Source organism: Cyprinodon tularosa, unplaced genomic scaffold (genome assembly GCF_016077235.1).
Source record: "Cyprinodon tularosa strain WSP-4 unplaced genomic scaffold, ASM1607723v1 ctg1, whole genome shotgun sequence".
In the NCBI taxonomy this organism is placed as follows: domain Eukaryota; kingdom Metazoa; phylum Chordata; class Actinopteri; order Cyprinodontiformes; family Cyprinodontidae; genus Cyprinodon; species Cyprinodon tularosa.
In genome coordinates this window covers 2621987-2638316 of record NW_024037781.1, presented here as the reverse complement: position 1 = coordinate 2638316, position 16330 = coordinate 2621987, and the positions used below count along the sequence as shown (strand labels likewise).

Here is a 16330-nt window from a genome sequence, read left to right as displayed (position 1 = left end):
GATTCTGACAGGCAGGCACAATCTTTGTGTACAGAACCCTGTACAGAACCATGTTTACATTTTATCACTGCGGCACTTTAGAAATGCCTTGAGAGCTGTACTAAACGAAATTTCATTTTGTATACTCTGTGTGTAAAAAATGACTATAAAGTCTAAGTCAGTAGTTGAGAGGCAGGAGAAGACACGACATCAGGAAAACCACAGAACTTTAAACTGGCTCCCTCCACTGAGCTAAAACAGGAACAGGGCACGCTCAGTGGGCAAGAGCCAGGACTATGGGACTTTAAACTAGCTCCCTCTGTCGAGCCAAAACAGGAACTGGGCACACTCAGTGGTTAGGCACCAGGACTATGGAACTTTAAACTAGCTCCCTTCACTGAGCCAAAACAGGAACAGGGCACGCTCAGTGGATAAGAGACATGATCAGGAACTACTAAGACAAGTCAAAAAACCACTGGCCTCTGAGAACGAGAATATGAACTCTGAAAATCAGTCATGATCTCCAACTGAAACTGAAACTCAAACAAATAAACAATCAATGATCTAGTCCCGATAGCTGGGCTGAGCCGTATATAGAGCAGCACGAACAGGTGGATAAGATCAATGATAATTAGTAACTGGGGAGGGTTAGGGAGGTGAGTGAAATTAACAACTAGGTCAGCTGTCAAGGATAAATAATTTTCACTCTGCAAATATTTACTGATCCACCAGCTTTTAGTTTTAAAAAATAACTTAAAATTGTAAAAGTTTAAGTGTGACAAAGGCAAAAGCAATTGGCTTGACAGTTTCACTTAGTTGTATTGAACAACTTTGACAGAATAACTCTGATAGATCACATACAAAATTTTACATTCTACATGTTTTTTGTCTTCCAGTTAAAACATTACATAATGTTTTTTAACACAGTGGAACCTCTGAATGCAAACTGAATCTGAACAATTTGTAGCTTGAAAATTTCCTGTTTTGTTAGGGTTGGGCAATATGGACTTAAAATCGTATCACAATATTTTGTGGTACTGTCATTATAATGTTAAAAATTAGGATAAAAGAACGACTCTTCAGTACTTCTTTGTAGTCTGTTTTTTGAGTTACTGTATGGCTGTGACTCCATGCCAATACCTTCATAGTCCAACAATTGCAAATGCTGCTTTTGGAAAACATATCAATTCTAGGCTTCTCCAGGACACTGGTTACATAAAGAAATATGACTTTTACAGTATCCACATTTAATAATATCTTTTGAATTCACATGTCTCTCAGTAAAAATAAAAAAGCAGAAAAAGGTAAAATAAAATAAAAATCAGACAATTCACCCATTTCTTAAGCATAATTAATTATAATCTGTCATTTAGAGAATACATTATAATTCCCAACATGGCCAGAAATACCGACATCACTATAACGATAAACCATATGATGAATCCTCACCCATAATGTTTTTCCAATTACAAAATTTTAAATTAACAGAACGTCCTACATCTGTCTGCTTGTTTATCCAACAAAATTGATAAACACACAGATTTATTCAAATGAATAGCATAAGAGGAAAGGATAAGCATGAGAGGAGGCTTATTCAGATTCTAGAAAAATATGTATTGAGATTTGTTGGTATTTAGAGATTTAATTGTATACTGGTTAAATGTTGGTAATGTGGTTCATATTTATTTTTTTGTTTTTCTCAGGTATGTGCACATCTCAAGGATTTAGCCCAGAGTCCTCATCCGATTCTGGCAATGAGACCAACTCTTCTGAGATGACTGAAATATCTGAACTAGCCGCTACTCATAGACTTAATGAGAGCCACATGCGTTTGCTTGTAGCCACAACAGAAGGATACCAACCTTTACTTGAAGAGAAAACTGAATTTCCAGTCTCACCTAATTCATGCGCCAATGTAGAAAAGAAACCCCGCAGCCCGACACGACACCTTCAGCCTCCAGCAGTTCCTCCAAGACGTAGCCCCCAGCTGGACCTTACATCATCGGGGCTGGACAGATTGGAGGTGAAATCCCAAAATACTCTCTCGGTTACTCTCCAGCATCCCAGTTCAACAACACCAGGAGGTAAACACCAGAAAAAATCAGCACACTCCAGTGGAAAGTACAACACCTTCAGTACCAGGGAAGGTTTTCGAAGTGAGATTAATAGCAGGCGCAGCTATCTTGATTTAAACCAACGCACTTCATTTATTGAGCAAGAAGAAGGTCAGAGGGGACAGAATTCCTTTTTCACCTCTTCCTCTGTAACCGAGGGCACTGTAGCAACAAGCCCGGCTCGAGACCCTCGAAATAATCTTCGCCCATCTTCGGCTGTTTCTGATCGGTTCTTAGAGGTTGTTAACATGGGCGGTTGTGATGCAGGCAACGGAGCTACGACTGCTGAGCAGGATGAACACTTGGTTGTAGCATCCTTACTGTCACCGAGCAAGCAATCCAGATCAGGAGGTTCTGAACAAGGATCGGATACACAAAGTGACCATCAGCCAATTTCAAGACAACAGAGTGTTGCACGGTTGTGTGAGTACCACCTGGCAAAAAGGATTTCAAATTTGCAAGGAGAAGCTCACAGTTCACTTCAGGGCTCCTTGTGCTCATCACTTGATGCAGGTGGCAGCACAAATAGCAGTGCCTGTGCAACACCAAATGACTCCCCCCTTGGCCCCGGTGCAATTGAGTCCAAGCACAATCGCTTGCAAAAGCACCATCTTTCGAGCTCTTCCTCTTCCCTGCTTAGAGTGCTAAACAACGAAGACAGCAATTCTGGAGTCCCAGTAGGATTCCAAAGCCAAAACACTCAAAGCAAAGACCCTCATCCTCATGCAGACCCCAACCTCCTTCGAAAAATGCTGCCCAACATCCATCCCCCATTTGCTGGGGGGGAAACAAGCCGACCTTCCTCAGCAACTCCTTCCAAACACAAGGAGATAACAGGAAATAAGAAGCATCCAAACGACATCCATGTTAAACAGCAACCTAGTTTTAAGGGCCTTAACCCAAAGGAAGGCAGTGAGGCCTACAGACAACTGATAAACTATCTCACAGTAAGTCAAATGCATCAGGGGGGTAAATTACATAGTGCGGGTATGGGAGGGGCAGTTAAAAAAGACAGCAGACGTTTTATTACAAGCAACCCTCAGTTAATTGAAATGGTTAAGGGTAGAGGTAGTACCACTGCTCGCTGTCCATGTATGCCTTCCTCTCTCTCATCCCCATTTCTCAGCCCTAATACTGCAACTTCTCATTCAGCAACAATGCAATTAGCAAATAAAGATGCAAGGTCCTACCTTTCAGCCACACTTCCTGCCAAACTGAAGAGAAGCCCTGATATGCATGTACAAAGACTGAATGATAGTTTGGACTTCAGGAGAGCTCCAACTGAAAGAAGGAGCTCCTTTTCTGGTCTGGAAAGTGAGCTGGGCAGGGAGGGTATTGATCCAGAACATTTTCTCTTTCAATGTAAAAAACAAGAGCATATGAACCGTAATAATCGCCCTCCACCTCGTTCAAGAAGCCAACCAAGTGGCACCACAGAAGACTGGTTCAAACCAGACTCGAGGTCAAAACATGCAGGTTTTTATTCTCCTCAAAAACCTAATGACTCTTTTTCTTGTTCAACTGCACCCAGTTTGAGTGGTCAACGTGCAGAGCTCAATGCTCTCTCACTAGGGCGTGGCGATTATCCATCAGCTTTCATTCGACAGACATCTAGTCGGACTAGAACAACCATATCATCTCCAACACCACAATCTCCACCTCCTCCTCCACCACCTCTGCCACCACCCCTTCCTTCATCTCTCCCAGTACAAGTGAACTCTAGCGCTAGCAACTCAGGATGTCCACAAGATTCACTTCATTCCATCCAGTTGCGGCAGAATCAGAACCATATTCAGTCTGTTGCTCCAACCCTGTCCCAGACGGAACCCTTAAGCAGTAGCATGCAACGAGGAAGAGATCTCAAGCGCAGCTCAAGCAATGTGACTGCTAGTTCTGGAAGTGTTGAGGCTTTATTTGATAAGCCCATACGAAGCCGCAGCCAGCAGCCCTTGTCAGCACCTATGTCTCAACAAAGTGAGAGCAAAGTCCAACGTAGACAAGCTAGAAAAAGGCTATCCAAGAGCTATTCACAAGGATCTGTATCCTCACATGCAACATGTTGGTCTACAGGCAGCGGGGTAGATAGTAGAAGGTCATCTGTTGCATTTCCATTACAAAAAGACTCTAAACATACAAAGGGCTCTCAAAAACTGGACACCAGTCCCTGGAGATGCAACGGCCCCTTCAGTTACTGTTTCTTTAAACGTAAGACTGAGGGAGAAGATGATGAAATTGAGTGGGACAGGCCTAGAAGAAGTCGTGTTGGGGGTAATTTTGACAATAATGGTGCTGTTGCATCAGCTATAACCCCCTATGGATCATCGATGGATGAGCAGCTATATGGAGAGGTGCTTGATAATATGAGCTTTAGTGACCGTTTGGCGAGAATCAATTCTCTCAAGGACCGCATGTACAGCTTTCCATGTGGCTTTAACGACGTCCGTCGAGATGCCAATGAGCTCATTGCACTGGTGAGATCCAGTGTAGGTCGTTGTGACCGTGGCATCCAGATGCCTATACAAGATGTTTCCCAGTACAAGCAGCTTCTTTCTGTTGAGTCAAAAGAGTTAGGCCGGGCTTGCCGGAAAATGGCACAAGCCCATAGTAGTCCTGATGAAATGCTGCTAGCTGTTACATGTAGCTTTCAGGTGCTATGCTGTCTGTGTGAAGCTTGTATGTGTCTAGTTAGGGGACTTGGAGCCTCGGCATCACAGCAGCAAAGAGAAGTTGTAGCAAAAGTTGATGAGGTTGTTATGAACTATATTTGTTTGCTCAAAGCAGCCGAAGCTGCAACTGTTGGGGCTCCAGGGGAGCACAGTGTTGATGCCCTGGTTCGCCACTCCAGTACCATGTCAGCTATTGCTAACGCACTCACCCGCTCCCTTAAAACGCTGCTAAGCAAGTAGAGGCTATTTCCAATGCTTTATAGTATGGCCTATGCAGTCAGTAGAAGTCTGTCTTTAGACATCTTACTGTTTTTGAGTTATCTGAAAGAGTCAGATGTTTTCCTGTTGTGTTTAAATGTTTTTTATGTCTAAAAATATATTTATTGCAGTTATACTTAAAGTTAAAATGACATATTATTAAAAATGCTTACAGAGAGTAAATACTTTTACTGCTGAAATTGTTGTAATGTAAATTTCAAAGCCATACTGTTAGAAACCTTTGTACTAAATGTACCTAGTAGATACTATACCCTTTTACTTGTGCATTATGTAACTTATTCAAAATGTATATAATGTATAATGATACTATATAATTGTATAATTTGAAGGAGCACTTTTTTGAAGAGCAGGAAGGCATTGAGAACTCTGCTTGAAATAATTTATTTTGCAAGATTGATGGAAAGTCACTTTACGTTGAGTCATGTAAAGTTTTAATAGAAATATATATAACTATAAGAAAAGCAATTTCAGCTGTAAGCAAAATGTATACTTGTCAGACAACTAGAAAAAGATATAGCATTGAATTGGTTCACCTTTTCTTGTTTGAATAGACAAAAATAATGTACTCAGTAAAAACCTAAATTATTCTCAGAGCATTGCTTAACGTTTTCATATTTTGTATTGTCTGATTAGAATATGTGGAATTTCATTCAAAGCTGAATATTTAAAACTATAAAATTTAAATATTTGCAAATTTGTAGCAATATTTTTGACTGATCTTTAAACAAAGGTTATTTATTTTCATTTTTTAAATCAATATGTTGTTTTAGATGGGGGTCTTCTTAAATTATGTGTTACTGCATATGATGAATTTAGATATTTTTTTTGGTAAACAAGATGTTATTTTAACTTTTTTTGTTGTTTTTGCAATAATCCACCCTATTAAAAGACATTTTACAAGTGTACACATTTTTGTCTATTGTCTTTAAATCTGATGTAATATTTTGCAAACTTCTATGTTGTTGCCTTTTTTTATATAACTTTTTTTATTTTTCTGTATTCTGATTTAAAATATTTTTCTTGTCACTGTTGTAAAGGACAGACATAAAAGCTAAGACTTTGGTAAGTGAAATTCAACCAGATACCGTGTTGTTTGGATATTTTTCTCCGTTAGAGCAACACTGCATAACTTTTGACCTAAGTATCAGCCAAATTTAATATATATCAAATTATTTTTCAGGTCCTTATTAAGCACTTTGCGCATATCAATGCTGAGTGCTGTACTTATACTTCAGACACTAATCCGACCCTCTCTTAATGGGTCATGTAACCTTGAGCACCACTTTACGGAAGTCTAATATCCCATTAAACATGAGTGCTACCTAAGCTACAAGTTTTTTTAGGAAACAAAACAAATATTACACTTGAATGATCAAATATATGTTTGGCTCTCTGGTATAACACTTTTTTTTTTTATAGTGGGATGAATGTGCCCTTATCTCTTCAAGGAACTCAAAGACTTGTCAATCTAGTGGTCTAAAGTTGTGTGCTATCAAATTTTTTGAAGTCTTTATTTTGAACATCAATATACAAATAAAGACAAGGGAATAGTATTAGTCCACATAATTGTTTGCTCTCCAATTCCAAAGGATGGAGAAAGCTTGTTTAATTGTGAGACAGTGCTTTCAGATTTGCTACACCTGGAAGGTACAGGTTTTGTGCCCCTAGTGGCTAAAAGTACATACTGTTGCTTTAATAAAGAAATAGTTTTGAAAAAAAAAAAAAAAAACACTTTATTTGCTCAAGATATTTAATCGAGTTTATTCTAACAGCAGACCATAAAATGCTGTAAAAAGCCTCCAAAACCATAGGGTCTTCCCTATGCTCATATAAAAGGGCAAATCTGTAGAACCAGAAAGAAAAATGCTAAAATGTAAACTGATTAGGGATCATATTTTTGTTGAACAAATTAAATTAAAAGTACAACGACCTGAGCTCTTATAAAAGGCATAAAAGGGGGAAAATAATTGGAAAAATAATAGTATATAAGAAAAAGTAGAAATCAAAATCCTCAGGGGTTAAAGACAGAAACTTTTCGGACATCTTGTTCAATTTTATTGCTCTATTATTTTAGATCTTTCTTAATAACCCCAAAAAATAGCAAATTTTTGAGAGCAGGAGAAGGACATTTTACCAAATTTTTTATGTACGATTTTCCAGTAAAAATTTGACCATCATTTCCATAATATTATGTATGTGGAATGATCCGATCTGTATATCCTAATTAGAAAAAAAAAACTACATTAATGAATTTGAAAGACAAGAATTTGTGAAGTAATATTCATAAATGTTTAACTTCTTTACATTTATAAAACAAATTTATAGGTGTTTCCAGATGTGTCTTACAGTACGACGGAGTATTAGGGCCATACATGAAGAGAAAAAATATTTTTGCCATGACGAGATTAAACTCGACATGTCGACTTTAAAGTCGACATGTCGACATTAAACTCAACATTTCGAGAATAAAGTTAAAATGTCATGTTGAGTTTAATCTCGCCCTGTCGACTTTAAACTCGCCATTTCGAGAATAAAGTTGAAATGTCATGTTGAGTTTAATCTCGACGTGTCAACAATAAAGTTTAAATTAGTTCAAGAGAGCCAACCGCTGCACAGGATACATGCACAGAATCCTATACAGTTGCAGCACGTCAAAGACTACCTTCACTCTTAAAACGCAGACTGCAGCTGTGGAACGCGGTTGCTCTTTTCTCCAAACTTTGGAATGTCGAGATTTAAGTCGCCACGATATATCAACTTTATTCTCGAAATGGCGAGTTTAAAGTCGACACGTCGAGATTAAACTCAACATGACATTTCAACTTTATTCTCAAAATGTTGAGTTTAATCTCGTCATGGCAAAAATATTTTTTCTCTTCATGTGTGGCCCTAATACTCCGTCGTACTTACAGAGACTGCCATTAACAACATCAAGTTTCAATGTTTCCTTGATGAAATCCTTTGAGGGATATCAGTTATTCACTACTTTAAAATGTAATTCATTGTATTTAGAAAGACTTGGATATGTTATATATTAAGTCTTAACTTTAGATAATGTTTTATCAAGATTTTGAAAGATAGGAGTTCTTTTTGCTCTATCTGGGTTCATAATATTTATTAAATATTAATTTAAACATTCAATTTTTAGCAAAAATGGTGAAGCCATAATTAGGCTTGAAATATGATGATGAAAGATGAATTACTTATTGGAGAGTTGTGGAAGAAGGAATTTTCCGCTCACTTCACTTTTATAAAACCTAACAGCCATCAAATTGGATTATGCTCTTGAGGAAAAATGCTGATAATTAAATAGATTTTACCCAATTCTGATATGCGTCTGAGATGCAGTGTAGTGAAACGGACAAGATTTTCATCTCACTACTGTGAGAGAGGAAAGGGTTAAACTCTCAGACTCATTTAGCCAGATTTTTAAAAATATTTAATTTACCCTAATTATCTTCTTTTTTTTTTATTGCTTATTCGTTGGAAATATTTTTTTTTTCTACCTTAATATTAATAGAATACTATGGAAGAGGATTAGGGCCATTGAAGAATAAAAAAAAGTAAACTTATTTTTAATTATTATTTCAGTCTAATATGGGAAAAAGTCAGAATTCTGGCTTTAATATCAGAATTCAGATTTTTTTCCTGAGAATTCTGAGTTTAATCTCAGAATTCTGAGTTTAATCTCAACTCACATCTTTGTTAGTGAAGCTGATTGCTCCCACATCTCTTCCTTCATGGTGTCAAGCTACATTAAGATCTAAAATTCTGAGAAAAAGTCAGTTTTCTGATATTAAGGTCAGAATTGGAAGAAAAAAGTCAGATTTATTTTATTATTTTTTTTTTTTATTCTGACTTTTTTCTAAGAATTCTGAGAAAAAAGTCATAATTCTTACTTAAATCTCAACTCACATCTTTGTTAGTGAAGCTGAGTGCTCCCACATCTCTTCCTTGATGGTGCCAAACTACATTAAGATCAAAAATTCTGTTATCAAAGTCAGATACTGAGGTAAAACGTCAGAATTCTGAGATTAAAGTCAGAATTTTAAATCTTTTTTTCCCCCCACATTAATATTAATAGAACATTATGGAAGAGGATTAGAGCACACTGAAGAAAGTTAACTCATTTTAAAATATTTCAGTTTAATATGGGAAAAGTCAGAATTCTGATTTTAATCTCAAGTCACATCTTTATTAGTGAAACTGACTGCTCCCACATCTCTTCCTACCATGGTGCCAAACTATATTAAGATCTAAAATTCTGTTATCAAAGTCAGAATTCTAAGGAAAAAAGTAAGAATTCTGAAAAGAAAGTCAGAATTCTGAGATTAAAGTCAGAATTCTGACTTTTTTTCCTCACATTATACTGAAATGAAATTTAAAAATCAGTTAACTTTTTTTTCTAAGTGGCCTTAATCCTCTTCAGTAGAATACAGTAATGTCATGTAAGATATTCATTTGTAAATACGCCTTTACACGTTCAAAATGTTTGTCCTGTTCCCATGTATCATGGTTCCTGCGTGTTTTACGTGATGTACTTTTCCAGCAGCAGTAAAGTACGTGCGTGGGCATGGCGTACAAGCCGAGCCTATTTTGCATATTCATCCCCTCAACCAATCAGATGGCAGCATGCTGACCTAAGCCCCGCCCGCGCGGCAACTCGTCTCTCGATCGAGCGCCTCCTCCTGAAAGCATTGTCCCTAGCATACAGAAGTTGTACACACTTCTAGGCATAGCTTTAAAAGTTTTAAATATAGGTTTTTTTGTTGTTCGCGAAAGGCTTAGCTTATATCAGGTAGGTTTATAACACCCTTTAAAGAGCTGGTCAGTGTCTGTGTTTGTCGCGCGCCAGCTGCTAAGGTGGAGGAGTGTTTAGTTCTGCACCCCCGCGGGGTTTAAAGTTCTGGCTACATGATTAGCAAGAAGCTAGCTCCACATCTTTACTGATAAACGTTTGGCAGCGATGGCGGCGCTTTGTCAGCAACGACGTGCCTTGGTGGAAATACCTGCACCCCAACCCAAAATAGCAGGTAAGCCTGACTCTGATGCAGTAAAATGATTTATTCGGGGTTTAATGCTACAAACTTATTGGGAGCTTTGCTATCATGCTAATGTTAACAGGATGCGCGCGCCAACGAGCGCCTTTTACTGATTGTGAAATAAGTTAAACAGTTGCTATATTTACGTTTTACCTTAATATTTACTAATAATTTTTCCACAAAAAAATAGTTTTTTTCTAAAGAAAATGATACACAGACATTTTCATAAGTATATTTTATTTTTTCACTTTTTGCAGCTCGAATGAGAAGGTCTTATTTCGAGATTCTCGGTGCTCGTTTGGCCCCTGCTGCACTTCCAAGAGGCAGGAACCCAAGCACAAAGCGAGCACACTCTTGTAAGTAAGAAAAAATAAAATGATTGTCCCACAGTGGGGAAAATTGTGTGTGGCCTGAAAAAAGAGTAGGTATTTAAAAGAAAGGGTATACAAGTTTGAAAATGTTGACAATAAAAACAGCACATGGTTATTAAGAAGTAAGGATTCAGATTAAAGGGTTTGAATGGTGCAAATAATTTTTGATCAGATTGAGAACCTGTATTTTATCCGAATTAAACACCAATGACAGTTTATAGAGCTAATGTGTTGGAGGTTTTGTTATGACACAAGCAGGAATTAAGACTAAAGCTGAATTAACTAAAGCTGAAAACTTTCACACAACTTCTCTGTTGTGTATTTTTGCAAGCCTTGTTTACAGATAAGTGTTTAGAATTGATTAAACACTTTGGGTATCTTTATGTAATGTTGTCATCATTTCAAATATAATTTTCATATAGTATAACAGTGGAATCCATTTATAGTGGTCAAGTTGGTCCATATATTTATCCCTGGTTCCCTGGATCAGAGTGTTTTACCAACACGTAGTTCACTTCTTTTTCAAAACGATGTAAAAGGTCAAAGTTTTTGAAACAAACATGCACCAGACCATTCTTTAAAATGCAAACTGCATTCCTCATCTCAGCTCTTGAAGGGACAACAGTCTCCTCTTCTTCATCCTCATCCTCCTCCTCCCTGGCCGTCAACTCTTTACGTTAGCTAGCTAGGCAGAAGCAGAGGCACCGAAAGGAATCATGGGAGTAAGAAAATAAAATAACTAGGCAACACATACTTTTAAAATTATTTTTGCACATGTCTACATTCATAAAATGGCCAAAAATGAACACTTAAGTGTATTTCTTGATTACTATAAACGAATTATTTAAACAGCATTTGTATAGAAATCATTCTGTCCCAAGCCTTTGATCTATATAAGCGGTTGATTACTATATCCGTGACCACTATAGCCAGATTCCACTGTAATAATATACATTGATTTTGCTTCTGTTGCATTTAGTGTATTCATTAACATGGCCTTAATCATATATGTGACGCTACTGACACTCTAGTACCAATACCACCGTCAATACTACTAATTAATTCAGTTCATTTATATAGCGCCAATTCACAGCACATGTCCTCTTAAGGCACTTTAAAGAGAAAATTCAACCAGCTCATACATTCAGATTAGTTTCAACATTTTATATCTAAGGAAAACCAGTTGATGGCATTGACTCGAAGGCAATTCCTCACACCGAGCAAGCTTGTAGTGACAGTGGAGAGGAAAACTCCCTTTTAACAGGAAGAAACTTCCAGCAGAACCAGGCTCAGTGTGAGCGTCCATCTGCCAAGGCTGACTACTGTTCAAGGAGACAGAAGCATACATAGAAAAAGAAGAGACACAAAAGGCAACTTTCAACTAGCTCCACGGGTGGCCCTGTCCAGGAAACCTGCAACCATGCAGACACGCTCCAAGCCAGCTCCCATGTCGGAGGATTAAGGAGAGCATATTTACTTAGTCACAGTCAGAAAAACAAGACTACCCAGGCCAAGCTCTAACATCCATAAATAACAAATTAGGTTTGATGCTGCAAATTCCTCAAATTTAAGGCAAATAGTAGCTAGGATGTGGCATGTTTGAGGGTATTATTGGTGTAGCGCCGGGGTAGTTCAATGTTGTCCAAACACAGACTGTGTTTTAATGTCGCTCATTTTTGTTGCAGTGGATTTATCCTTTGGGGGCCTGTGGGGAGAAAGGATGGAGAGCCAGTGTGAAAAGATGGATGAACATCCAACCCAACTCTCCCAGCAGCAGCTGGTGCAGCTCATCAGATCCCTCATCCTGGTTGAACAGGTATTCACCTTTATTATGTGTTCCTGCTACTGAATTGAGCATTTATAGATCAAAACATGTGTTTCTGTATAGTTAGTGCCTGAGACTTAACAGAAACATAATGTTCTGGATTGTTTTCAGAGCCAAGAGCCTAGAATGGTGGCGACAGACCTCAAGTATCTTCAGGAAGACCTTCAGCTGAAGAAGACGAATGTATACAGGTCTATACCGTATTCACGGTTTGGCTCCAACAGGGATGCTCACTGCTACAGAAAGGCCTATCCTCACCTGCTGGCTTTTAAAGTACGTGTTAAAGAACCAAATTATTCATCCTTTCCTCACTTGATGCATCAATCAGAAAAAAGTGTATATTTTGGCAGAAAATTCCTCATAATTTTTATCTTTTAAGTCAGGTGATTTGGTTTATTCAAGCTAAGACCTAACCTGCTTATCCTACTTCTTATTGGCCTTCAGCTTTCATGTCAGGAGTGGGGCCAGGTTCTCCTCAGGAACAAAGAGTGGGATGCTGTGTTGGAGCACTCCCTTATGGCGTGGCGATTCACCAGTGACTTACCACAGTGGGACACGGTGAACCACAACGTGCTGAGAGAACAGTGTTACGGCGTCTTGGCTGCTCACAGTCTTTCTGCTCTGGAGCACTACCGACCAGAACCCAGCAGAGCACGGGAACTGCTGCGGAGGTAACTGTCAGGCTTTTAAAGCTTATTGAATAGTTCAGGTGGTTTGCAACATGCATGCACATTAATAAAATAAACATACACATTTTAATGTAAGTTTAAAAAAAGGCAGGTTTTCCTTTAGACAAATGCTACTAAAGGGTTTTTAAAGTCGTAGGGAAATCATATTTAAATTCCAAATCATTGTGGCTTTAACATAAATATATATGTACTCTTTATCAAACGGTATTTTCCCAAAAGTTAGAAAATTATAAAAAAAAAAATCCTGTCTTAACCCATTTAGGCCTAAAACGCCTGGAAAAAACACCTTAAAAACCTATGGCCGATTTTAAAAAATACCCCTAAAACCTGAAGTTTTTCTGTAAATTTAGCAACTGTGTCAACGCCTAGTAAATTATTGATATCTCAGCTTCTGTAGCAGATAGAACTCAAAATATATTTTATCTTTGAAATTCTTCCAAAAAAAAAAAGTGAAAAGCAGTAATCAAAAAGAAAAAAAAAAATTCAACCTTTTATTTTTTCCATATGTGATCATGTCTTCATTGAGAATGTGCAATATAAAACGTTTTTAAAATAAAGAACAAACATTACATAAATAACTATCTGATGATTACTTATTAACAGTATTATTATGCATAATAATGCATATGTCTGTGTTATAAATTGCAATACAACTTACCTCCAGATGGCCACAAATCTGTCCCGGGACATATTTTGGGGGAACTGCGTCCTGAAGAGAGGTTTACTCTGTCGCCAATAATCTCTTCGTACTGGCAACACAAGAAATCCCATGCCCATACACAGCCCAATAAATGTCTTCATCTCCGTCACAGTCACGGGTGACCACTTTGCCATCTTTGCTCTTGTTGGAGTTTGGTTTGTTAGGTCACTGTACCTATTCGTCTCGGTAACAAGATGCATCCAAAGTTCTTCATTAAAAATATGCTCAAATGCCTGCAGCGGTGTGGCGTCTGCAGGCAAATCAACTTTCACTCCAGGTGTGCGGTTGAAAACACTCCGTGCATTGCGGTGGTAGTTCTCCGTCTTCCAGTCACTATCAAAACCTTCAAACTCATCGTCGCTAGCGTCCGGCTCGTCGTCTTCGAACATATGTCTTAACCACAAATCCCCGTCGATTGGTTCAGCGCGTTCAAAGTCATCATTTTCATCTATGCCGTCATCAAAGCCGACACACTCCTCAAAATCACTGCCTTCCGACAACTCTTCTCTGTCAAACTCCTCCATGTTTGCTTGAAAAAAACTTCTTTCTTCTTGCTTGACTTATATGCTCTCCCGGCGTCAATGGTAGAATTACGCAACAGCGCCCCCGGCTTGAATGGTAGAAATGCGGTAATGCTTTCCTGGCCTAAATGGGTTAAAAGCTGTGTTTTTTTTTTTGTTTTTTTTTGTTATCTTATGCAGGCCAGTTAGTTATACGTCAGCTTGTGCACCTAAATTTGGCCAATCATATATCAATGGTCTTTATTCAAATGTCGCAGCTAATATACACAACGGTTGAAATAAGAGTCATTAACTTTCCCGTTGATTTCCATCCCTGTGTTCACGGAGATGGATGTCTGTGTCAGGTGGAGAGCTAACAGAAAAGGCAGTGTTGCGAGGCAAAGGCTAAAACATGTACGGCTGTAAGCCTTCTACACCAACCCAAGCTTCTGGCGTCCTCTCCCACAACAACTTCGTCCCCACTTTCCTCCTCAAAATAAAAAATGTATGACGGAGGAGACTTATCCACGACCTCCGGTTCAAAACTGTCCTCTTGCATGTTTCTGCTGTCCATAGCGTTCCTTTACAGTGTCGTTGCTAAGTCACCAATTTAGTGCTACTTGGTCCCAATGTCATTTCCCATTGGGAACCTACTAGCACTAAGTTGCTTAAGAGACACCGGCCACAATCAAACTTGCTTGTGAACCTTCCTCCACAGCAATCCCGCCCCCTTGATAATCGACCAATCACATTAATTTTATTCACTCGTGTAAAGTTGGGCACCACTCGGGAGAATTCGGAAATGTTGGAACGGCCGCTTCCCTACAACTTTAAAGGTTTTATGGGGAAAAATAGAATGTAGCTTGGCTCATATGTAATGTATTGAAGTCCTCTCTGGGTAAATAGATAAAAACCAATTAATTTTTCTGTTGAAACATCCACCTAAAGATCCGACTGGAGTCCAGTTTTTCAGCCTATTTAAAGAATATAACAGTTGTTTCAGTAAAACAATTAAGATGCTTCTGTGTGCTGGTAGCCTCATAGGTCTAGAACATTCTTTCTTGGGTCAATGCTTCAGTAGGAAGAATTCTTTCATTTGAGATGTATTCCTAATGTCACTCTTTGTTTTTTGTTTTTCTTTAGGTTTAAAGTTGCTCAGCTTCAAAGCCAGTTAATAGTTCCCTGCATTGAGGAACTGCAAAGGATTATGGGATATACAAAGGACTTATCCGTGGATGCAAAATGCTCTATTGATTAATCCCGGCAGGTGGATTCTGTCTGGTGAAAACTATGCCACATATTGAGTCAAATGATTGTTTCAATGGGCCAAAAATGTTGTTTACATGGCTGGTTATTCACGAAAACAGCCAGTGTTCTTCCTAAGGACTGTTGATAAAACACCCTGTTAAACTTCAAATAGGAGGATTTAGCTTAGCTAATCTACAGTTTCTATAAGATGGTGGCTGAGGGGTGGAAAAACAAGCTACTGAATTGTAAAAAAAAAAAAAAAAAAGCCATTGATGCCAGTTTTTGGATTGGCTTGTTAGATTGGTATCAGTTTTCTTTATATTTAATACGTACTATGTTTTTAAGTATTAATATTCAGTTTGTACAAGCAGTAGTTTGAATGACTATGTGTTTTTAGAGTCTTTTGGAGAATAGTTTGACATCTGAATTGTTAACGGCCTTATTTTTCGTCCATATAAAGTTCTCTTAACTGTCAAGAGAACATATTTGTCTTACTGTTTTCCTGTGGTACGGTATTTTTGGAGTCCTTTATTGCACTGTCAATGTTTTGTCCTGAAAACTTGAATGTTTTGATAAAAATTTTTCTAATTTAAATAAAAATGGAAATAAATTGCAAAGAATCATCTCTTCTATTCATTGCATTATACATGTATTATTTATGCAAAAGTGTTTAATTTACAGGTGCTGGTCATAAAATTAGAATATCATGAAAAAGTAGATTGATTTCAGTAATTCCATTTAAAAAGTGAAACTTGTATATTATATTCATACATTACATACAAACTCATATATTTCAGATGTTTATTTGGTTTAATTTTGATGATTACAAATGACAACAAATGAAAATCTCAAATTCATCATATCAGAAAATTAGAATATTACTGAAGACCAATAAAAACAAAGGATTTATAGAAATG

At 37.8% G+C, this 16330-nt stretch overlaps 2 protein-coding genes across 5 annotated transcripts in view; both read left to right on the top strand.

Moving 5' to 3' along the window:
* Window positions 1–6100, top strand: part of LOC119784033 (FERM and PDZ domain-containing protein 4-like) — a 92431-nt gene extending 86331 nt beyond the window's left edge. For 2 of the 4 annotated variants that reach the window (XM_038285917.1, XM_038286002.1), the window contains exon 16: window positions 1683–6100. In XM_038285917.1, coding sequence (XP_038141845.1) covers window positions 1683–4999 — 3317 coding nt within the window. In that variant the 3' untranslated portion in view covers window positions 5000–6100. The remainder of the gene's footprint in view (window positions 1–1682) is intronic. The other 2 variants (XM_038286086.1, XM_038286159.1) reach the window with 1 other exon arrangement.
* A 3622-nt stretch (window positions 6101–9722) lies between these two features.
* On the top strand, window positions 9723–15696 carry LOC119783968. Its single transcript, XM_038285787.1, has 6 exons — window positions 9723–10071; window positions 10338–10436; window positions 12137–12267; window positions 12388–12549; window positions 12721–12947; window positions 15309–15696. Exons 1-6 carry the CDS (start codon window positions 10005–10007, stop codon window positions 15421–15423), a joined length of 801 nt encoding a protein of 266 aa, XP_038141715.1. The 5' UTR covers window positions 9723–10004; the 3' UTR covers window positions 15424–15696.
* Window positions 15697–16330: the final 634 nt, after the last annotated feature.

What these genes read in the sequence shown, in the direction of transcription:
- LOC119783968 (XM_038285787.1), top strand. Translation starts at nt 10,005, where the DNA reads ATGGCGGCGCTTTGTCAGCAACGACGTGCCTTGGTGGAAATACCTGCA. An exon ending in CACAAAGCGAGCACACTCTT is followed by an intron (nt 10,437 to 12,136) that starts GTAAGTAAGAAA and finishes TTTTTGTTGCAG; the next exon opens with TGGATTTATCCTTTGGGGGC. An exon ending in CCCTCATCCTGGTTGAACAG is followed by an intron (nt 12,268 to 12,387) that starts GTATTCACCTTT and finishes GATTGTTTTCAG; the next exon opens with AGCCAAGAGCCTAGAATGGT.